This window comes from Hippoglossus stenolepis, chromosome 4 (assembly GCF_022539355.2).
Source record: "Hippoglossus stenolepis isolate QCI-W04-F060 chromosome 4, HSTE1.2, whole genome shotgun sequence".
Taxonomy (NCBI): Eukaryota; Metazoa; Chordata; class Actinopteri; order Pleuronectiformes; family Pleuronectidae; genus Hippoglossus; species Hippoglossus stenolepis.
Window position 1 is genome coordinate 5,371,251 of NC_061486.1, and position 23,883 is coordinate 5,395,133.

Consider the following 23,883-nt stretch of genomic DNA (forward strand, 5'->3'; position numbering starts at 1 on the left):
TAAATATCCGGAGGATCTCCAGAGTTCAGTGCAGGCCTGAAAGCAGCTCAAGTGAGACACTCGGTATGCATCGTAAATGTTTTTCCCATGTGATAATAAGTGTTTTTGCAGTGGCGCTTATTTGGAGTTGTCTCGTGTTGACTGCAGGCTTGTGTTTGTCTGTTCACGGAGCTGTTATGGCTCAGGGGCGGCTGTTCAGAACTGTTTAAAAGTGTTAAATTGACTCTGCTGGCTGTGGGCATATTTTAATACATTAAATCACTGGCATTGTGATTCTTGCACAAACAGTTGACTCACAGCGACAATAAACACGGAGCAGACAGCTTCATTGAGCGCTCCCTTTAGAGCCCTATCGAATGGGGGGTGTGGGGCCCAATTACAGCCCCTTCTGACCCTGCAGATAATATATTATGATATTTTTATAACCATACATGAACTGTAATTATAATCCTGCAGAATGTGATCACCCTTATGTCTCAGGGTGTGAGTGTCTGGACAGTTTAGCATGAGATCATATTTCTAAGTGTCCTTCATTGGTGAAACGTCTCCATATTCACATATTTCTTAAGCATGTGCATGGACTGTAACATTCCTGCAGACTGTGGTCACCTTTATTTCTCAGGGTGTGATTGTTTGGACAGTTTGGCAGAGATCACAACTCTTTCTTCATCAGTGAAGTGTCTCCATGTTTATTAAGCATGTGCACGAACTGTCACTATATTCCTGCAGGATGTGATCCCCCTGATGTCCCGGGGTGTGATGTTTGGACAGTTTAGCACAGATCACAACTCTTTCTAGGTGTTCTCCATTGGTGAAGCGTCTTCATTAGTCAAAAGGCGTGGGCGGGACTCTTGCTCTCTGCAGCGAGTCAAAGAGAAAGGCAATAAAGGGAGGCAGGAGCTGCACTTTGCCGACGAGCATCTCTGCCGTCCTGTCTTCACCGCCACCACAGTCCTCCCTGCTCCCCTCGCCAGCCCGGATCTGCGACCATAACACACACAGGGACTCTGAAGGGGGAAGAAGGCAGAGTTCATGAATGTAACTCCGGTCTGTCTTTAAGAACTGCGCCGTTTACCTGGATAAGTCCGTCCCGACGAGAGGAAGAACAGAGGCTACCCCGAGTGGAGTGTCGACGCACACGACTGTGAAGGAGAACAAGAGAAGAATATGATTGTCAAGCAGCAGTTGATCTTCATCCTTTACAGCCTCTGCGCAAGCGTCTTTAAAGGTGAGGGCGCTGGATGGTGCTGGCCGGGAGACGGGCGTGGTGTGCGGGGTGGGGGAGAGAGAGAAGGTGGTGGCTGCGTTAAAGTGAACAAAAAAAAGGATGAGAATGTGGCGATGCTGTGAGTTCAAGTGCGCAACGCAGATAAGAGTTGATTGTGTGTTTTTGTGTGTGTGTGTGTGTGTGTGTGTTGTTGCGTGTGATGCGTGTTTGCGCAGCGGCTGTGCTCCGCTGTCTGCAGCCGGAGCCCATGCACGCGCTGTGCCGGAATGCCTGGGAAGTTGAAATTGTGCGTGGAGCAGAATGCGGCTGCTGCACAAGTTTTGCGTGCGTGTCCGGAGAACAACTTGCACGGTGCCCTCCCTTTTTGTGTGAAGTGACAGATGAGGCGTGAGGCTGCGGATGAGTCGTGTGTGTATTTGCGGTGTGGGGGGGTCCACACCGGAGGGTTTTCCAGCAGCCGTGCGTATTGTCATGTTGCCAGAGAGCTGTGTCATTGAATGGATCGTTTCTGTAACGCGCACGGTTGCGTCTGTCTGTGTGCAGCCCCCGGTCTCACGCACGACTTTATGAAAACCAGTGATTCTGCAGAGATGACAAAGTCGCGGAGGTGGTGGCTGCGTTCCTCTCGCGCTCTGGTCTGTGGCGCACAGGGACGCGCTCTCCAAACAGGGTCGCATCCACTGACCCCTGCGTGCCATCAAGTCGGCGCATTGGAAGTTGTGCTGCCGGGACAAGGTGCTGTGAGTGATGCCTCCCTTGCAGCCATGGAGCATCATCCATCGGTGTCTCCTCATGACACTGCTCCCCCCCCCCCCACCCCCTCCTTGACTCCCCACAGACCGTCCCGCTCCTGGACATGCTTGCGCAGCCACCGCCCTGTAGGCGACCAGTGCGCAGATACATAACGCTTTCAACGGGGGAGGAGGAGAGGGGGGAGCTTCTAAAATATATAGATAGATAGATAAATAAATAAATAATCCCCACTCACACCAACTCAATACGATCTTGTCCCACAGCACATGAGCAGGAAGGTGTTTGGACTCTGCTGATTCAGTAGAAGTGAGCGGTGACCCATCAGTGTTTATTCTAATCAAGGTATTTGTGCTTTAGGTCTCACAGATTGAATCAGCAGGAAAACTGAAGTCACAGTCTCTGTATGGCTGCGCCTGTGATTTTCATTACAATCCAAAACTCATAATTCAATCATTTTCATCCAAGATGTTGATCCACCGAGTTGAACGTATTGGTTTCAAATATCACTGACCTGTACGTGTCTCTTTTAAAGCTCGGGTTGGTAATCTTTGAAAAGCTAGCAGGAGCAGGCTACACTTTGATCCCACCCCCTCTTGTGAAGCCACACCCCTACAAAACACATGAAGGAGCACAGTCTGCTGCGAGCCGACTTCTCCGTGACCTGGTCGCTAACTCCTGTCTATCGTCTCTGCTTCAGATGTGTACGTCTTTTTCGGCTGAAGACCTCGGTTGTGTGCAGTGAGAGAACAGACAGGTCGCTTAGTGACAGACGAGGACTTTATCTACAGACGACATTAGCTATTGATGACTATCGGGTTGATTTCAACAAATAAGAAAGTGTATCAGAAACAACTTTCCAACCTTAAACCTTTTTAAAGTTTCAAAGGGAAAATGTTATCATCTTTTCGCCTTGATGTGTGTTGTTTTCATCCGTCTCTCACTTTGGGAGGTACCCCCCCCCGACACATCTCACTGATCTGCCCATCCTGAGATGCCATCAAGTGGTGCACATCCAGCTGTGACCTGATGACACATCCAGCCACATCCTCCTCACGTCATGGCCCCCATCACCAACGATCTTTCTTTTTTTAGCCTGTAATCCTTCCTCTGAACAGTTTCTTTTTTAACTTCGGCATCAGAAAACTTTTTCTTGGATGCTTCCACAGGCTCTTGTCGTACTCTCCATTGCTATGTCGGCTTCCCTCTTCGCCTCTGGCAAACCAATCGTTGCTGGTTGATGTAAAAAAAAAAAGCATTGCTACTGCTGTGCAGTGCGTAAATGTCACCACAGACAACAGATTTAAAAGACTGTTATAGTGCGAAACACAGAGAGATTTACCTGCCACTGACAGGATTAATCAGCTCTGTGTGAACTTGTTTGGCAACAGCTTAAATACAACAGACGTTCATTTGTATGGAACAGTCCTGCAGTCCAGCTCTAAAGGTTTGTTGGTTGGCAACAGGCCGATTGTTTTCATGACTGCCACATGTACGTTTTTGGCCTTTCTGGATGTTTCTATCTAGGGTGAAGTTTAAATATTCAGAATATTGAATAGCTTACAAATGTTAATATTAAGATTTGAGATGCAAATCAGAAATACCAAAAAGTTCAACGTTGAGTTTTTGAGCAGGCTGGATTTGGTTTATGCTCACATTTGACAATTTATCGTTCCTGTTAATATTTCTGTTTGTGCGCCGGGGGACAGTTTGAAAGGCTCCATCTATAAATCATGGCCGCAGTCAAAAAAAGAAAATCTCGGTCAGCTCAAATCAAACCTACTGATCAACTAATCTATTAGTCACTGGGCTACAAAAATAAATCTGCACGTCATCTGTAGATGAACTAAATTGGCCCGAGTGCATTGAGAGCACTCTACCTGTTATATCCTTATTAGCCCTGAATGAATTACAAAAATAAACATGGAAAGCTAGTATTTAACCTGAACCGGCTTATTAGCAAACATTTTGAAATGTGCACATCCTGATATGTTCATACTCAAAGCCTCAAGCTGAGCAAAGTGACATAGATAGGTTAGCTCAGGTTTATCGATGATGTGTCGTACTGGTTGAACAGCTGTGAAACGCGAACTGCAGCAACACAGACGCCTTCACTGGCAAGTCTCCGTGAAAAGTTCAGTGTGTAGAATTTAGTGACATCTAGTGGTGAAGTTGCATGTTGCAGCTGAACACCCCTCACCTCACCATCCCCTTCCAAACACGAAGGAGAACCTGTGGAAACCTTCAGTTGTCATAAAAACTCAAAAGGTGTTAAGTTTGTCCAGTCTGGGCTAAAAAAAGATGGCGGCCTCCGTAGAGAGGACCCGCTCCTGATGTAAATATACAAAAGTACAAAATATAAAGTATTTAAATATAAAGGGCCCGTTCTAGTGTAAAGAAAACAACAATTCATACAATTTACATAAAACACACCAGTGAAAACATCACTAGGATTATTGTATATTTGTCCATTAAGTTGGATGAGGTTGAATTTGCAAAAAACGCCGTCTGTTCACATCTGTTCCTTCCACCATGCAAAATATTGGATTTATTCTGAAGGGCTGTTAATGTGACTCCTCTTTCCTTACGGATACAACACTGGTGGGTTGAAAAGATCATACCTGCCAAGGTAAAGCGTAGGATTGTATTCCCAGCATCATCAGCTGACATAATAGTGGTGAGCATAAAAGTGGACAGCAGCGAGCTTGCCCCTTGTTGGAACAGATTTCTGGTCCATGACATCCTGCCAGAGAGAACAGGCCGCAGAGAGAGTTGTATCATCCTGTCCAAGAGCTCTGCTAAGATAGTGGCCACTTCAAGGGCAACTTTAAATATTTATGCCGTGTGGCTTAACTTCAAACACATGATCTAGCCGTTCCCAGGACAGTGGCCCCAAAAGTCTGCATCTAAGAAACTATAGAGTACTAGAGGATGTGAGCAGGTAAACAATGAATGAAACAAATAAAAACTAGGAGTCATCCAGAGTGCACGCCTCCAAAAGGTCTGCACCAGCCTCCCAATTTGTTTTTAAAATGTAAGTTTCTTTTTCCAATCTGCACTGAGATCAAGGTCTCCTGCTTCATACACAAAGGTGGGTAAATTATCAGATGCAGACATACAAAAAAAAAAGAAATTCAAGTAAGAGTAGTAATTTTTGGCAAACATCCAGTTTTCTATCTTGCAACGTTAACAGGTCCTCTTAAAAAATTGCAGACTAATCCGTTGCTTAACCATTCATCAGATTTTCGACAGTTTTCCAGACGTTGTGCCAAGCTAGCTAAGAGACAAACAAACCCACAAACGAGACTGACAACACAACCTCCTCTGCAGGAAAGAAGGTAAATGCATCTTCTGTGTGATCGCGGCCTAATCGACAGTTAAATTGCCGAGCGCCACATCACACGCTGCAGTTAAAGTTGCAGGCAAGACTTCAGCCTGAGCAGCTTTCCTCGTGCTCCGTAATGCTGAGAGTCATTTCACGCCGGCTCATCCTTCTTAGAACAACTACATTATAGTATTTTGCTTAAATGCATTGTTGCACTCTTATCTGCAGCCGCAGTCCATGGAGCGCTACACTGCTTAAATGTTTAATGTGCTGTAGTGACCCAGTGGATTAATTCTTATGTGTAGTTTGCTGTACATCTATGGTATTGTGTGTGTGTGTGTGTGTGTGTGTGTGTGTGTGTGTGTGTGTGTGTGTGTGTGCTCCTGCTCTGAATGTGAGGTCCCCGTTGTCCCACATGTGCACCAGTGGGAACTTGTGTCACTCTTTGAAGTGTTGGTGCATCACCAGACCAGAGTCAACACAACATATTTCACTAAACGCAGACACCTGACACACTTGTCAGAGCCAGTTAGCAGCTAAGGTGGCAGGCAGGCTAGTAATGCTAATTAGCCACGTGGTGCAGCTCTCCTCCATCGCTCTGCAGACCTCTGGGCTGGTTGTGTGAGACATGTAAGTTTTATGATCTGCACGTTTTTCTTTGTTGGCCTCACATTCCTTCCACTCAAGTGTTTCATCACCTTCCTTCTCGCAGAAACCCCCAAAAAGCCCCCATACCGCCGAGGGAACTTTTCTTTTGTTTGACCAAGGAGCCTTTCATCATTTCTGATCTTGTCAGACATCTTGGCCAGAACAACCTGCAGGTGACATAAGCAGCGGTGTGTGTTTGACCATAACATGTGAGGGCAAGTGATGCAGTAATGAGGACAGAGCGGAGAATAAATGAAAGTGGCTTCTTCTTCTTTTTTTTTCATCAGGTAACCACACACGGTTGAGGATGAATAATTCCCTCATAATGTAAATGAAAAATGTCTTTCTTGATAAGGGAGGGAATTGAGGTTTGCCATTAATAATGCAAAAGTACAACGTTTGATATTTCATTTAAATATTAGCCTAAGACTGGACTCGTGCTGTGATCGTTGATCTGATATTGTGGACAAATCGTGAACTGTAGTACAGGATTCAACCAAACCTAATTGAAAAGTTGCATCACAAACATACAAACATAACAATATTGATCTGTCTGCAACGTCATTTAGGTGAATAGAATTTTTTTACGTGTCAATAATGACATTGGTACAATATTCCAGTGTTTCTATTTTCATCTTTTTTGCATATTTGAACACATGAACTGGAATTCATATCCAAAAGTAATGTTATGCACAATGTACACATGCATATTAACACGTGCATAACATCATATAAAGTGCTTTGAATTATGTCAGTGTTTTCATTTGCATTCATCAGGATGGAAATTTCAACAAATAAGCAGGATAAACTGAATGTATTTGAATTTGAATCTTGTCTGTGTGCACATAGTCGGGACCATATGCATACAGACCAATATTCAATCAGCTTACAACAGAAAGATTCATTATATATAAAGATAAAATGAAACACAGCAAAAGTTTAGAGGATCAGGATTAAAATCGAGGATCTGCGTGACTCCTTTGAGCTTTAATGTGCAGCCTACAGTCGTCTGGGGCAGAACTCATGTGGCCGAGTATAGAATTCACCATGGAGTCACCGTTCTACCATTAAAAACCCCGATTCCTGCTGCAGCTTTCACAAAACCCAGAGAGTGGACAGCGATGTGAGTCACTGTCCAAAATCCAGAGTGAATTTGTCATTTCGAGGGTTCTATAGGGCGGCAGTGGGTGAACCGCTTTGCATTTTCAATATGTAAAAAATGGAGTTTCTGTTTCACCTCGGATCTGGTTGTTTTGAAAATGTCTGAGAAGGAATAGCAGATACTGGGCTCTGGTGAAAGTGAACCCCCAAACTGTCACATATTGTGAGACACAGGGAGCCTGGGAGATGTATGCATGGGCGCATCTCCTGTGGGTTGGAATAATCTGGCATGAGGAATAAGCTGGCTGAGCCGAAGGCAAGGTATGGCAGGAAGGTGGTTTACACTCAAGGATACCCATTCCCCTCTGCTGAGGGTGAGCTTATCCCTGCAGAACGTCTCCCAGCTGCCAAGTGCTGGCTCTGGAGTCGTGCTGCTGTGTACTATCGCAAATGAATAATCCAGTAAAGGGGACAAACGCTTTCCAAAAGAGCCTCTGCTGCCCTGCTTGCGTTTTTGTTGACAGATATACATCTGTAGGGATAAGCCTCAAGCCAGAGGCAAATGTGCTCAGACAAGTGGGGAATGGGCTTAAAGATTAGCTGCTCGCTGCCCCGACTGCGCCACGTGCTGTCAGTCTCCCTTTGCGATGCTCTTTGTCAAAGCACTTTTACACACTATGCCCTCTCGGAGTGGGCATAAGCTCAGCAATGAAGCTGATAGACTGTAAGGCCAATTACACCATTAAAGATTATTTTGCCCTATTTTTGAGCGGGAGAGATTTTTTCGACTTGCCAGGAAGCACCGTCTCCAGATACTCCTGATAAGTCTTAATGCCACAATTGGTCACGCTGGAGAGTGGTTAAAGCGCCGCTTACCCCCGATCTCCGGCCTCCTGAAGAGCCACCTGCTGTTCTCACGTCTTAAAGTGGAAATCACAGAGCAGAATTTACATGTGCTCCTATGATCCCACACAGTCGATTTCAATATTTCCAAACATTAGTGGCTCGCCAACGACGCCGACACCCAGAGAGCCATAAGTATTTCATTTGTCATGTCATCAAGCAGCAGCGGCGCCTCCATTTACAACCCGAGGAGAGCTGCTGTACGTGTGGAGGCGCACACCTGCAGGAGGCTGACTTCATTGTCGGGGTAGGATTTTATATTATCGTTTGCAACCATATTGATCCAAACCCTCAGGGAACGGAGGCTGATTGTCGGAGTAAAATAACTGGAGATTTGTAATGCAGGGAACATATATCTCAGAACACTGCAGTCTCACTTCCTGTTGCATCCTTTGCTAAACAGTGGCTCGGAAATATGGGGAAAAAGGGAAAATAGACCTAATGGAATAGAATGAATCAGGTCTATCTGTTTGTTTTCTCAAATAATATCCATTACTTATACTTATAATGATAGATATACATTATTTAACAATGACAAAATGATATATTGGCCTCTGCTGAACATTATGTATTAATGTTTACCTGCCTGGGTGAAATTAGCAGCAGCTCCTTAACATTTCATTTGTTTGCCGTAGCAGACTGATCCTCAAACCTCCTGTCGTTCAGGTTTATAAATGACAAAGATTTACTTTCTGTTAACCTTGCAAACATATTAGTGAATTATTGCAGTCATTCCTCATCGTGCTCACAATGCAACACACTGCATTCTGCAAACTAATAATACAAATGAAAAGAAGAGTTTTCCAAAGCTTGAGAATTATGCTTTTGAACACTACAGCCTGAATTTAGTCTTTTTGTACAATATTCAATGGATTCAGGAGCTTCTTCTGATGTGTTACTGTCTAAATACTGCAGTGTTTTCACAGTTTTTGTGATACAAATGTGATATGTAAATCACCACCGAAGAGTTAAAGGTCCTCAACATATGTAGATGCACACATAGGGAAAAAAATTTACTCAAACGTTTTTAGTGGAATCTGCAGAGGATGGAATAAAGAGCATTTCTCATCGAGATTCAGCTGCGTTGTGTGTGTGTGTGTGTGTGTGTGTGTGTGTGTGTGTGTGTGTGTGTGTGTGTGTGTGTGTGTGTGTGTGTGTGTGTGTGTGTGTGTGTGTGTGTGTGTGTGTGTGTGTGTGTGTGTGTGTGTGTGTGTGTGAAACTGTCTCTTCTGTGAGTTTTCTGCATTCCCTACATTTCAGTATTGCGCCCGAAATGAAGCCTATACTTCATTTTATGCCCGTTTGCAGTGTTGACCTTTACCAATCTCTCTTGGCCCTCATCTCTGCTGAAGTGGGCTTTGTGCCCGACGCTGGATGAGCCTCTGAATCTCATTTAGCCCGTGTGATGATCTCCTGCTTCTCCTCTCGCTGGAGTCTACATGAACAAAGTTAATATTTTTCTGTTCAGATATGACACGATACACCGGAGCACGACCTGGCGGGTGATGTTTTTTTTTCGGAGGAAGATGTCGTATCATCCAGAAGTCACCTCTGTTTTGTTGTTGTCTGTTTAAACGCTTCTTCGATTAATATCGCACGTCATCACAAAAGTAGTTTCTTGTTCTGCTGAGAAAATACCTCAGTGTATTAATGCAGCCGAGAGAGAGAGAGAGAGAGAGATGCTGAGTGCATCGTATTAACTGTGACGTACCGGGAGCGTCTTTGTGCGGTTGCCATAATAGATGCTCTTTTCCGTGTCTGCTGTGCATGTTTGGGAGGCTTCCAGAAAGAGTGATTGACTATCTGAGGGTATCGCACTGCAACCAAACACCTGGCAGCCCGACCTGGAGCGGCCGCGCTTGTTTTTGAGTTATGTCAGGATCTTCTGCCAAGGCACAAACAAAAGCTGCAATATTGACAACAAACTGTGGAGCCTTTGTTCGGGGCTGTTTGCGTTTTTTCATTCAGATGTGGCGATTGGCAGGCGTGTCAAGTTCTCACAACCTTCCTCCTCTTCCTCCTCTTTCATCTCTGTAAAGCCTCGGTATTCAGGAGCAGAGGTTCCAGATGAGCTGTTGTCAACCTTTGTTTGTTTGTTTGTTTGTTTGACTCCTTTTCATCGCTGCTGGGCTGCTCTCACAATAATCCATTATCCTTTCAAATAAGACGTTTCTTAACAGTATTCAGAGGTCCCTGCATATCGGAGAGCTAAATGATTCTGTTTTAGAGGTGAAGTGATTGTTGTGGTGATATTGGTTAGTAGTTGTTGTGTCAGTTTATCTCATGAACCGATATGTCTAATTGTAAATGAACTGTATTTATAATATGCGCTTTGCAGTACAAGTTGCATTTGCATCTGTACACTGTCGGCACAGTGGAAAAGATGCACACGTGGGGTTCACTATCTTTGGAGGAGGAACCGGGGATCGAACCACCGACCTGGTTCTGGATGACCCTCTCTCTATAGCTTTGCTTTCCTACATCTAGTGGGACTGTGTGGGAGTGAAGACCCCACACACAGCGCTCGGGCCTCTTCACTTCCAGCTCACTTTATTTTGTAGCAGATTTAATTGTAAGTGACTGAAATTAGTATTTTGCCCATCACTTGACCACAAAGCCAAATTTTTGCAAATTTATTAAAATTAAAAATTTAAATTTATTCTGCGGACCCTTAATTCAGCTTTAATTTCCAGCTCAGCATTAAAGCACCGAACATCCGAGTAGAGACCTGACGACGACGTTCACTGCAGCTTCGCCTCCCAATCTGATGAAGGAGGAAGAATGGTTTAATCCAGCTGTGCAGAGCTTTCAGAGACTTGCACATGAAGCTGCTAAAGGAGGAACTGAATTAAGGGTCTCAATACTACATCCATTTGAAATACCACATTTGAACACCTTGTTCTTTTGGGTTATTGAGAGTAGATTGATGGATAACAGTGGAAATATGACCCATTTAGAATAAAAAATCTGGAACAACAAAGTGAGCAAACAGCGTCTGTATTCCAAATGGTAACAACACAGCAGATGTAATTGCATTGGGAGCGACTGTGTCCTGGACTTTGAGGTTTTAAATGTTTCCTGTTTTTATGTGTCAACACAGAAATTCCATCAGTCTCACACGGGGAACAGGATTTTGCACCAGTGTGCGCCTGTGCTCGTAAAGTCCCCGCAGTCGGGCAGGACATCTGAGCGCCAGATAAAGGACACTCTGTTGTTATCTTTGGAAATTTGATAGCTCGCTGGAATAAGTCATGCATTTTCATTGACCTTGTAAGCAGGAAATCACGGGCCGGCGCAGTTTTTCATTCCATTGCTAATGTTTTGTGTTTTAATGGCCTAGTGTTTTAATATTGCTTGTGCACGATAGGCAATTAAACACCCTGAGTAGAAAATGAATAGATAAACCTGCTAAGACCAATAACTATTTGTCAGGGCTCGAATTAAAACCATTTATATTCTCCGCTCGCTGACCCCCCTCTCCGGGTCTTGAGGAGCTGTGGATCCCAAGCATACATTTTGCAGAACGCAGGCAGCCAACCTGTCCATCACAGAGGCCATCGTACACAGACATCGTGTCCTAAGGCGATTTAATGTCTCCACTCCAGTCCTTTACAGTATATCTCTACATTTGTGAGGAAACCCACGGGAACTTGTGTGGGGAAAACATGCCAACTTAAAGGGGAACACACTGTAAAACGTAACAAAGATGAGGCTAATTAAAAATGTCTCCATGTCTGGCAGTATTTCAGAGTATTTCAGGACATCTTCCCATGTGCTTCTGGTTTTTCTCCTCCACTCCCCAGTGTTGTTTTCGCTGCAATATTAGTAAAGCGACTGTTTATGCGCCTTAGAGCAAAAAAAAGAAAAAAGAAATCACTCCTGTCTAACCTGTTTATTTTCCTACAGCAATTAAATTTGACAATTTCGCTGAGCAAACTTCCTCGTAGTTATCAGTCGACTAATTCCCAATGCATAGACTGTCTGAAGGCAACTTCTGCATCTTCACGTCGTCGTGTTCGAAAACAGCTCTCGACAGTTTTTAAGAAAAGTTCACTGCTGCATCAATATGCAATGTTTTGCATATAATTATTTTTGGAAGCCACATATATAATAGTATATGCTAAAGCCCATATTTCATAAACACATTCATATCACACCCTGTTGCCAATGTATGATAATAATATAGAAAATCAATAAGTTCTGTGGCAGAGTTTTGGATGAGTCTGCCCAATGAATAATGTCCACTATAAATAAAGGATATACTTTACATACACTTAGCAGTTCTGTGTTTGTAATGGATTACATTCACTCACTGATGGTATTTATATGCTAATCACATCTGCTAATGTTAAATGTTAAAATTTCCACCACGAGAGTTATGTATTCAGAAAAATATATGCAACAATTTATTGGAAAATGTTTTTTCTTCTACTTAATAGTAAATAAATTCAGTTTCATTGCTGCAACGTAAGAGCAGAAAATATTTAAAATTCAGCCTCTGCTGCAAGGTATCAACTGAGAAATGATTTTGCTCTCCAACCCTGCTTGAGCGCGATGCTGTCCCGCAAACCGAACTCTGGAATAAAGACACAAAAAGCACAAAACTTAAGCTCATGCATGTTTATACCGTTTTTATTGACTTCCTCTTTAAAAGCTTCCCACGGGTCTATAAAGCTGAAGTGTAGATACTGAACGCAGGCATATTTGCAAGTGAAGGTGGGGGATAAAAGCATTGAAACTCATGTCCTCATAAAGAGGGATCAGCAGTCTGCACGGGAGCTGCATACCGATGCAGAAGATGCCAGTGCTCGGAGCCAGAGAGCATGCTTTGCTGAAAAAAAAAAAAAAAGCCTTAAAGCCGCTAAGCTGAGAGCAAGACAGGGGAGAGCAAGAGAAGGTGTGAAGCAGGAAACCACACAAACTAAAAAAAAAAAGCAAGAGAGATTTGCCGTAGTGTAATGCAAGATACTTCTGCCATTTCCTTCGCCTGCTACAAGCGAGTATCGTAAAAGAGGTTAATGCAGTTTTAAAATAAAGGTTAAACCATTACATGTGGGACGGTGTAGCGCATTTCACAGATTTCTCCCTGATTCACTCGCTTCGCTGTGACTTTAGGGTTGAAGAGGAAAAATCTATTTTCCTTTACAGATTTATGTGAGAAAAGAAGGCTCAGGATTTGAGAGGAAATGAAAGATAAATCCGAGTCTCAATGAGTTCCCTGTGTTCGGTGGAGCATTACAATTAGCACAGATAGATGACCTCCTCTTTAAAGACTCTTTATGGGGAATGTTTCCACCGACTGCTGCAATGAATGTGACTTTCTGAGGGCGTGTTCGCTCAAGTCATGTTCGGGAAAAGTTTCTTCAAACCCTCGAGCGTTGTTATTATTTCAGTCACGTTTACTTTGGCAGGCCTGAAGCTTCAGGTGTGCAAGTACAGTCACCACCCTGAGAATGGAAATACCCTCATCATACAGAATCTCACACTTTGTCTTCTTCAATTCTACTTTAGATCGAAACTGTTTTATGTTGTATGTGTAAGAACTAACTTAACCCAAAGTCCCCAAAAATACCTAAAACCACGTATAAATCCATACGCTTAATTTTATTGCCTCTAGATGGCGCAGGTGAGACACATTGACAGTATATAAATGTCTCCGCTCCCACCCACTCTCAAGAATTCAAGGAAAAATATTGTAGATGTATGAATACTGCCATCTTGTGGCAATGACGTCATTTGGCGCCAGAGTCTGCGTAGAAGCAATCGGGGGGGAACGATTCACATGCTCGACCAATCAGTCTGTCATGATGGTTCAGCCCGTTTGTATAGAATCAAATAATTAATTTAAATGTGCATTTTATTTTGTTATCCCTGCCCATGTGCTTGCATTGAGGAAGCAGGGTTTATGACCTATACTGCAGCCAGCCACCAGGGGGCGACCAAGACATTTGGCTTCACTTTCAGGAGCTGTCATGTCGTCTATCTGTATGTACATTCTACGGGAAGACACAATAATCAATCATATTACGCCATGTATGCAGGGTGGCAGAGGATGCGATGACAGCACGAAAAATACATTTTAAGCACGGTAAATAATATAAGTACTAAAAATTTAGTGACATGAAATATATGTTCAGAGGTAAGAAAAGTAATTTCACAGCCTACAGGAAACTAGAGATCTGCTCATTGAGTCTAAAAGGCTCAAAAGAGCTGAAAGTACGAATCAATCAGAGTCTGTTTATAATATCAAAATCTATAGGAGGATGGTGAATGTCTTGCTCGTCTATAATTGTGTCCACACAGGCAGAGAGAATTGAAACGTTCCTCGTCTTTAGGGAACACTCGGTCCGAACATCACACATTGTGCGTCGAGGGAGTTTAAACATATAGAAATGGGTAAAAAACAAACGCCAACTTCGGGAGCCATTTAGACAACGGACATATGTGCACAGTTAAAAATAACCTGCAGGAGGCCTGGGGAAGCAGTGAGAGAGGGGAGATTTCTGCATTATTTTTAGAATTGTATTTATAATTTTAGCTGAACTGATGGAAAACTCTGGAGTTTACTCGCCTGTGCAGCAGCAGCCTCGGCATCGATTTTGACCATGTGTACTAAAATAAAGAATAGAGGGTGTATACTGTGTCCCCTGTGGTCAGTTCATTTAACTGTCTCTGTGAGAGTTGGCATAGGTTAAGTCAATACCTGCAAATGTTTAGATATGTTTAAATAAATACTTTGATTAAATGGCTGGAAAATATTGATGTGGAGCAATGTCTCAATTCAGCGGCTGCATCCTTCGAAGGACGCGGTCTACCCGGCCCACGGTGACCACCTCGTACACCGTGAAGGCTGAACCCAAATGAGACGGTCTGGTCTACGGATGCTTTCTGTGATCGGCGTCACCAGCTCGTCCTGCCCTTATTGCTGTTGCCTAGCAACAGAGCTGAAGTTGAACATGACGAGAAAGTTTTTAATGCCTTTTGTTTTTAGTTTTATTTATTTATTTACCTGTGAACCGTCAGCTGTTCGGTAGAGATGAAGCGTGACACTCAAGCATTAGACGTCTTCGTCGCTTGTCGGAGCCTTTACCTCTTTGAAAAATGTTTCGTCACTGAAGCGCAATGCATCCTGGGATATGTCGGGCTGGGAAGGATCCACCCTTTGTTTCTCAGGGATGGAAGGACGCGTTCGGTGGCTGCATTTGAAGGACTGTGACGCAGTCTGCCTTCAAATGCAGCCTCCGAAGGATGCAGCCCCTGAATTGAGACGCAGCTAAGCTCTTTAATTCACTGACCTTGTTGTCTGAGCATCTAAATCAAAGCACCGCAGATGTTTTGCTTTTACTTTTCTTGCAGTTATACAATCGAAGTGAAGTCGGTCGATACGTGGATTAAAGGAAACGTACAGGTCAGACTTGTTAACCCAGGTGCTGTTGGATGATAAGAATCTCACTGTACATGTCTCCATGTCTATGCAAAGCAGTCAATTAGTTTTTCTGTCATTTAAAAAAAAATGATTTCACCTTTCAGTCGATCCACTCGTTCAACGTGTGACTCTTTATCTGAGCAGCTGACAGAGGTGTAGGCAGCAGTGAGGGTGACATCACAGACATGTCAGTGTTTTTCTTTTGAGCTGTTTGAGATGACATTTCAGAGATTGTTTGATCTGCAGTCTATATTTTTCTAATTAGTCAATTAATTGTTAAAGGGGACATAGCATGCAAATTCCACTTTGTTAGTGCTTCTACAGGTTAATGTGGGTATCTGGCATGTCTACCAACCCAAAAACTCTGGGAAAAAAACACTTGCACGTTTTGTTATGGTTCCTCTAAGTCAGAAACGTCATGCTTGAGCGACTCGATTGAGCTTCCTGGGTTTTGTGTCGTAACAAGGCACTGGAAGTCTCCCTACATGGCCTTGGCCCACCCCCACCTCATCCCCCCGTCCCCCACCGTCCCCCACACTCGTTACGGCGGGTTTACACCGGAGGCAGCGCAGCGCCGTTCCCAAGCATGCAGCCGCCTGGCTGTTCACACAGGACGAGCATTTCTCCGCTGGTCAGCCCGCGATTCACTCACATGTGGCATTTGTCTGGATCGTTGGGACTGGGAGGCTGCAGCAGCTGCTCGGGCGCGACCGCTCGCTCTCCCATGCGTGAGCTGGAATTTGTGTCAACGCCACACAGCCAGCAGTGTGGAAGACTTCCGCAGTGTTCAGCACTACTGTAACACTGGCACAAACACACAGAGCCCCCCCACTCGTTACGCCGGGTTTACACCGGACGCGGAAGCGCCGCTGCGAGGCAGCGCAGCGCTGTTCTCAAGCGCGCAGCCGCCTGGCTGTTCACACGGGACGAGCATTTCTCCGCGCTGGTCAGCCCCATAGACTGTATATATAAGGTCAGCCCGCGATTCTGCTTTCTCCGCTTGTTGTTGTACCCGTTGAATGTCGGGGTTCGGGGGTAAATGATGGTCTTCATAGCCCCCCCCACCTCTCTTTCTCTCTCTGTCTGTCTGCTTGTGTGCTTGTAGTGGATGGGCAGAGGGGGACATTTAATTATGTGATTGGGAAAATTAAAACTCCAGGACAACAGAAGGGGAATACAAAGTATGGGATGCATATTTGATAATTTATATCATATAAAATATGTAATTTATATTGTTTAAAATCATGGGGGGAGAGGGGGGAGGGGGGAGCTGGCTCATTAGCATTTAAAGGAACAGGCACTCAAAACAGGTCACTCTGTGGAGGGCTGTTTTAGACAGGGTAAAAAGGTGCTGTTTTATATGATCCTTGTGGTATTTTGACCAAAGTATGTTACAGACATTTCATTAAGACCCCAAGGAACCATATCAACTTGTGGTAAAATGGGCATGCTATGTCCCCTTTAAGTTTAAGAGGTGACGAAGAAACGAGGCCAAAACTCCCAAGAAACCCAGTTGAGGTTTTGTTTGAATAATGACTTCAGTGAATATTTGATTATCAGAGTTCCTGAACATCTATTAGTCGACTGATTGATTTATAGACTAATCGTTTAAGCTCCTGTGCAAACTGTTGTTGCCTTTTCTTGGAATATACAGTGATAATAATTCATTGAAAATATCAGGCACACAGAGTTTATGATGATACTGTGTATGTGACATGGTTAAAATGGCAAATAATGCTAATCTTGCAATGCAAATAAAGGTGGGGAAAAAAAACACACCTTTCCACCAAGTTTTATGATAATTCGTCCAGTATGTTATTGAGTAATCCTGGTAACTAACAGACAAACAAAATGCAGTTATTTGTCAAATGCTGTGAAATAAAAGTAATCAGCACCAGGAATGGGTAACCGTAGAAACAGTGCGACCAGCAAGAGGAGCAGACACAATAGTTTTGCTCTCTGTATCAATCCTGAGCCCAATAAGACTCCCACCTTCACCGGAGTCGGCGGTATCTGCTATCTGGGAGAAAACAGCCACAGGAAGGATGCACTGTTTTGGATTGTGCTGCTAAAATAGCAGGATATAAAGCCAGGACGGACCCCACAATAAGCTCCTGTAATGGCCGGTCTGGATAGACCCCGGCCTTTTGTGGGCTCAGAGATGATTACACATTTAGTATCCTCCAGTACTGGAGGAGTGCGAGGACATCCGGTGCACCAGGCGACCTTAACTACTGGAGCTGCAGCATCCCCCAGATAATGACCACTCTGAACCCCAGGAGCCGGCCTCATCACCCCATAAATACAGGGACCATATGGACTCTCGGTGAAAAGCTGCCGGCAGTCACTTTTCAAATGGACGCATACTTGTAGGAGGCTTTTGTGCAGCGGGGGGAAAAAATAGACTTGGATGTTATTTTCACAGGTTCACAAGGACTGTGTTTTGTGGAGGCTTGAGTTCACTTACACTGGCCAAAGGGCAGATGTCTCTAAAAGTATAATGTCGTTTTTTTTCCCGGCGCAGGTCTCCACTGGCAGAAAATGATCCGGTCAGATACTGTATACAAACCGAATTCACGGCTGTGTAAAAATTGCTTGTCCGTGATTAAGTGCAGCTTTCGGGAGCAAATTCAGGGTCAGTGCGCGACAGATAATGTTGAATTTCTACTGAGCAAAAAAAGAAAGTTTTCAAAAAGCAGAGCCAATTGCGGTTTTAACACATTGCTTCGAAAAAATAGAGGCGTATCGAAGCAGATGTTGTGTTGCACTTTCTGTCATTTTGAGAGTCGGGGTTGCACAAATTCAGTCATTATCTGCTTTTACCGTCTGTTTGTGTTATTTTGACTTTATTGTTTTGATGATGGTGGGATTTATCATCAAACTGTTAAAATGTTCTAAACAACTTGACCACAAATCAATTCAATTAATGTTTATTTGTATTTGTACAGCCCATATTCACAAGTCACATTCTGCCTCATAGAGCTTAACAAGGTGCAACATCTTCTGCCTGTTCCCCTCGACAGGAGTGAGGTCACTGTTTAAAGTATTAACACAAAAGAAAATATGTGACAGAGATGAAGGGAGTAGTATTGAAGTGTGTGTGTGTGTGTGTGTGTGTGTGTGTATATTGTAAATCTAAGCAATAGTTGAAATCATCAATCAATCAATCAATCCACGATCTGCTGAACAAAGCACTTTTACAGAACCATGCAATGTCGATTAATACAAGAACAAACCATTTGCTATGAATTGGATTTAGCTGTAACGTGACACCGGGACTCAAACCTTCCTCCTGCTCTGCACGGACTTGCACTGTGCGCTCGCTCGAGGCCAATCAAACACATCAGAGGGAGATTGCTGCTGAGGTGATTTCCATTAGGTTTCTACTCCTTTTGCCTTCGGACAGTCTGACTTCTCGTGTGGCCTTTTTTAATTTTTTTCCCGAAGGCTGGAGACTGGAATTACCAGCTGGGGGACGGGGGCAGCGGGCAGGTGCACGGTGAACGTGTGGTTATCGATGGTGTTCAGCGTGAATTACTTCACGTCGGCGTAGATCGCCCTCAGTCTTCTGCTCTGTCGGGATGATGGAGGGGCCGTCGGATGTCCCTGCAACTGTTAAAAGAAATCAGTTAACGAGGGGGAAATATTTGCCTCCCGCTCAAAATGCGACAGCGCTGCTGGGAGCACTGGAGTCACACTGGAGTCACACTCAGCTTGTTGATGCTCCTTCACAACAGAGCACCACATGGTCATCGAGAACAGGGACTGGTGCTGGGGAGGGTTTTCGAAGAAAATCCTGTGGTTTCTTTGAAATAACAAATTGATAGCTTGTCTGATACAAACCAGTCGCTGTTTTAGTACGAGTCGTATTAAAAGATGTCAGTTTAACGACATCTGGTTTAGTTTTTAAACTTGCATTTGGTAATTAATCACCAAATTTTATTTCATGGTTTTCATCCACAAAAATACTTTGTACTACAACAGCGATACTATTGGGAAATATTACTTTCACGATAATATCAGTAGAACCATAATATCATCTTTTTTCATCCTTATTCCTATTTTAAGTCTGATATTCCTGTGTATTGTCTTTCGTGCAAGTGAGTTCCAAAAGAAAAATAATGCACTTACACTACAAACTCAGTAGAGCTCAATCAATCAGTCAATCAAACAAATTTAATTTATATAGCTCGTATTCACATATCACAATTTGTCTCATAAGGCTTAACGGAAAGTAAAAAGCAGGTGAAATAACAGGAAGTTGCTTAAGTACGAGACAGTAGAGAATGTTCTGTAGAAATCATCACAGTGAGCGACCTCCACCAGCGGCAGGAGCACAGGAAATGATGCAACCATTACCATACCTTGTCAGCACGTTGGAGTCCCACACCACTAAACCTCTGCGGAGGCCAAACAACCCTGCACAAGATTGTTTCGTTTTTTAATGTAGAAATATAAAAGGAAAAAAGCAAGTGGTCTGATATCCTACATTATTTATTTGTCATAAAACATTGAGTAAGAAAATGGGTTCTTCCCTCGCTCCCAAACTGGAAATTGGTTTCTTGGTTTTGCAAACAAACAAACAAACCAACAAGACACTCGGTGAAAACAGAGGGGATGAGCATTTATGTAAGTTTTGTTTTTCACTGCAAATATCCACACAATTAATAACCACATGTGGAATTCATCTGTGTGAATGAACTTGAGTTGGACAGAGGACACAGTGTGTGTGTTTGCACGTGTGGACGACGGCTGCAGCGGCTGTTTGTTTACGTGTGTGTGTGTTTGTGTGTCGTAGTGTGTGTCCACGTGTGAGCAACCTGGATAAACATCACAGCAACTGTAGTCCAGCTCACATTATTAGTTCCCTTGTGCTCAGGTGGACATAATGCAACAACACCAGCTACAACATGCTACGGCTCAACTGCGTGTGGATGTGATTTCTGGGTGACGACATCTTCTCACGGCTCTTTGCCTCAGTGCTTCTGCTTATCTTGATTTTTACCCAGATTTTGGATGTGCAAATAACGTAGGTGGAGCCAGGTGATAGTGAAAAAAAAGGTCCCAGGTCAAGTGAAGCAATATTACTCCACCATGGGCTCTGCATATTTTTCCATTTCTGTATTAAAGGTTATCTGTATTATTCTACCGGGTTTGCAGGAGATAGTACGCTGTTCATTTCCTAAAAGTCGCCCCGATAACAGTATGTTGTGTGCATTTACATAAACATGCATTGTGTTCCCCTACAAAGACGCTCAGACACAGATCAGATGATGATATCTGGAGTGAATGAGGTTTCTTTGTTGCCGGATATCAAGGTGCCGAGAGCGGAGACGGCTAATGTGGTTAACTGCGTTTCCTCATCATTGTTCCCATTCAACCAAACGGGCAAACATTTAGTTAGTTCCACCAGGGAGATGATGCTTTAATCAGGGTTTGTCTGTTTGTTTGTTAGTCAGCAGAATGGCACAAAATTTACTCTACTGATTTTATTTAAAATATATGACCCACGGAGCAGATCTAGATAAACCGGGAATTTACTTTCACTTTAATGCATCATATTGGGATACGGCTGTTACGCAGGTATGAGCTCTTGGAGCCCCCTTGTTGTTGGGTTGTTTGTTTACCTCAACCATGGAGGTTTTGTTTTCATTTGCATTTGTTTGTGTGTTTGTTTGTTTGTTTGTTTGTCTGTTAGTTAGCAGCATTACACAAACACTGTTTAATGGAGGATCCAGGAAGTTATTATCACTTTACAACGTGCAACATAAAGCGTTTTTCAACATTTCTTTTATTTCAAATCTTGGTTTTCAACAGCTTTGGGCTCTGTTCATGACAAATTAATAATTGCGTTTATTTGACCACTTCCTCTTTTCTTTAACAATTCCACTATAAGAACACAACCACATTGGATTAACTGTTATTCTAGTTTATCTGAGTTTTAAATTTCTTTCTCTGATGACGGTAATCGGCACGATCAGGTCTAAAGCTCTGTGGGAGGTTTCATGTCTGTTTGCATTACACGTCTGTTCAATGCATCCAATGGAAGTGGAGAGTTTGTGCACTGGGCTTCATCAGATGAAAAAAGTAATAATGTGCACAGTGCAAGTATAACGGATGATACTTGTAATGGTGTCTGACTTCATACCGTTCTCTCTCTGCTCCACTTTTCCGTAGTTTCAAAACACAATCAGTGAAACACAATCAGGGTATTTTTAGATATTCCTCCTGAACGCTGCACAGGGCTGATCCTGAATTACTTACCCTTTTGCCAGTGGCAACACAGGAGCAGTAATAGGAAATATGGGTTTCCAAGGTATTCTTAGCTTTACAAAGGCTGTGTTAAATTTATCCCAGATTGACAGGATCCAGTGGGGATTTTCACGCTGGAACTAAAAACCCACTGTCATTTCCTCCCTGCGAGACCAGAGGGAACACGGAGAATGGTGTTAAGGTTGGTGCACGTTGGATCAGGAGCATGTGCTTCACTGAGGGTCATGGGATTGCATTGTACTTTTTTTTTTTGGGTTGGTGTCATTGGAAGAGTGAGCTACTGAGCTAATGGTGACAAATATCCAAAACGATCACAAGAACATTTTTACAGGCGACGTTACTTTATTAAATATTAGATAAGATAATTTAAAGATAAACTATTAGTCCCATAATGAGGAAATGTTCCATGTTACAACAGGGGAGAGTAAAAATAAGAAGCATCAGTAAAAACGAATATAAAAGTAGTAATGATATACACATGTACACTATGCAGACAGGATATACTTAAGGAAATGTATTGAGATTTAAAATATTGAAATATTGAATATTGAGACATTGGAGGTTTTGCATTATTTAAATGAGATTAGTTCAGTTGCTTTGTTTGATTTATACAGTGATTATGGTCAAATGACTGGAACATGTTTCACTCTTTATGCACAATTAAAACATGATATATTTTAAAGATGCATATTTTTGCCACTTATATATTTATACACAGAATACAGTCTCATTACTATGCATCTTTTTCCTTCTTCCATGTCACTGGAATCATTAAACATTCAATTTGAAATGTTGGGATACATTAAAGAGCATGTTCGCAGGGCGTCTTTATTGCCGTACACTGACCAAATAAAAACTTTGTGGATGGTTCAATCTCTGACTCTCGTTAAACTTTATTATCATCTACCGCAAAGAAAGATATCCTCTTTCGCAAAGTGTCTAAAACTGCATCTCTATAAAGTGAAAGCAGTGTTCTCATTAATTGTATTACAGTCCGGGGGAATGATGTTGAAATTTCCCAGAGCAGAGAGTGAGCCTGAATGCAACATCGCAGCGTGGTGACATTGACCTCACCCTGCTGCACAGAGAGCCCCCTGCTGTGTGATATACTGTACCTGACAGTGATGTGACATTCACTGAGAGGACGTTACATTTACTGCATGAAATGCAACTCGTTCTGACTCATAGTCTCAAGTAGACGGGTGTGTGCGCTCTTAGGTTTTCACATTTTTGGCCTTTGCAAATTATAAATAGCCCTCAAACCCTTTGCTTTAAGAGGGAAATAAGTTGATGCATTATTACTATGAATTAACAGAAACCATGGAAACAGCCCTTGTGATACGCTGTCAGGAAGTCAAAGAGCCCGGCTCTTAGAATCGTGTGCAATAATTGGCTTAATACTTCAACAAAATAACGCATCTCTCTAAAGAACAGAGAGCCGCCAGAGGCACGTTTCTGCTTGAAAACATGAATTATTCACTGTCCTGTTATTTTTGATGTAATTTCTCTCACCATTATATAATACTGGCCCAATCCCTGAATAAATGGCTACAGTGTGTATACATTGAATGTTGAGATTTAAAGTATTTGTGCACAGAGCTCTGAGTATTTCTGTAATTGAAGATGTGCTGTTTAAACACCCTTTAGACGGCTAATTTACATTGAAATGAAATGTTCTTTTGAGTGAACCTCTAATTGTTGGAAGGTTTGAATGAACAGTGTAAAGTAGATCCAGATGTTTGATATAAAGAAGCACAGAGTTGCAGCAAATCCTCAAAGGTGTTTCAAAATAAAGCAGCTTTTTTTCCCCCCCCTCCATACTTTAAATGTATGACATTAATGAAAGTGAAGGGAGCGGGAGACTTTAACAGCAAAAGTAATTAGACTGATTGATTATTTAATAGTTGCTTGCAATGTTTTTTTTCACACCTCGGGAAAAACAGCGGTTTGTCTGGAAGCATCATTGACATGAAACCTTTTAAATATAAAAGCCACTGAAGTAATTCGTTGTGCTAATGTCAATGTAACTCAAGTGAATTAATCTCTTGTAAGTACAGTATGGTCTTTAAATTTATACACCAGGTTGAATAAAGTGCAGCAGCAGTGGGTCTGCCCGGCGCTGGGTTGTGCATAATGATACCGCACTCGATTAATCACAACCTTCCTGTCTGAATGTAGAGTCGAGCAGGCAACCCTTTGATTTCCTATCAAAACAATTCGTTTTACTGT

At 43.0% G+C, this 23,883-nt stretch overlaps 1 protein-coding gene across 3 annotated transcripts in view; it reads left to right on the forward strand.

Moving 5' to 3' along the window:
• Positions 1-845: 845 nt before the first annotated feature.
• Positions 846-23,883, forward strand: part of cadm2b (cell adhesion molecule 2b) — a 144,262-nt gene continuing 121,224 nt past the window's right edge. For all 3 annotated transcript variants that reach the window (XM_035153492.2, XM_035153493.2, XM_035153494.2), the window contains exon 1: positions 846-1,228. In XM_035153492.2, coding sequence (XP_035009383.1) covers positions 1,168-1,228 — 61 coding nt within the window. In that variant the 5' untranslated portion in view covers positions 846-1,167. The remainder of the gene's footprint in view (positions 1,229-23,883) is intronic.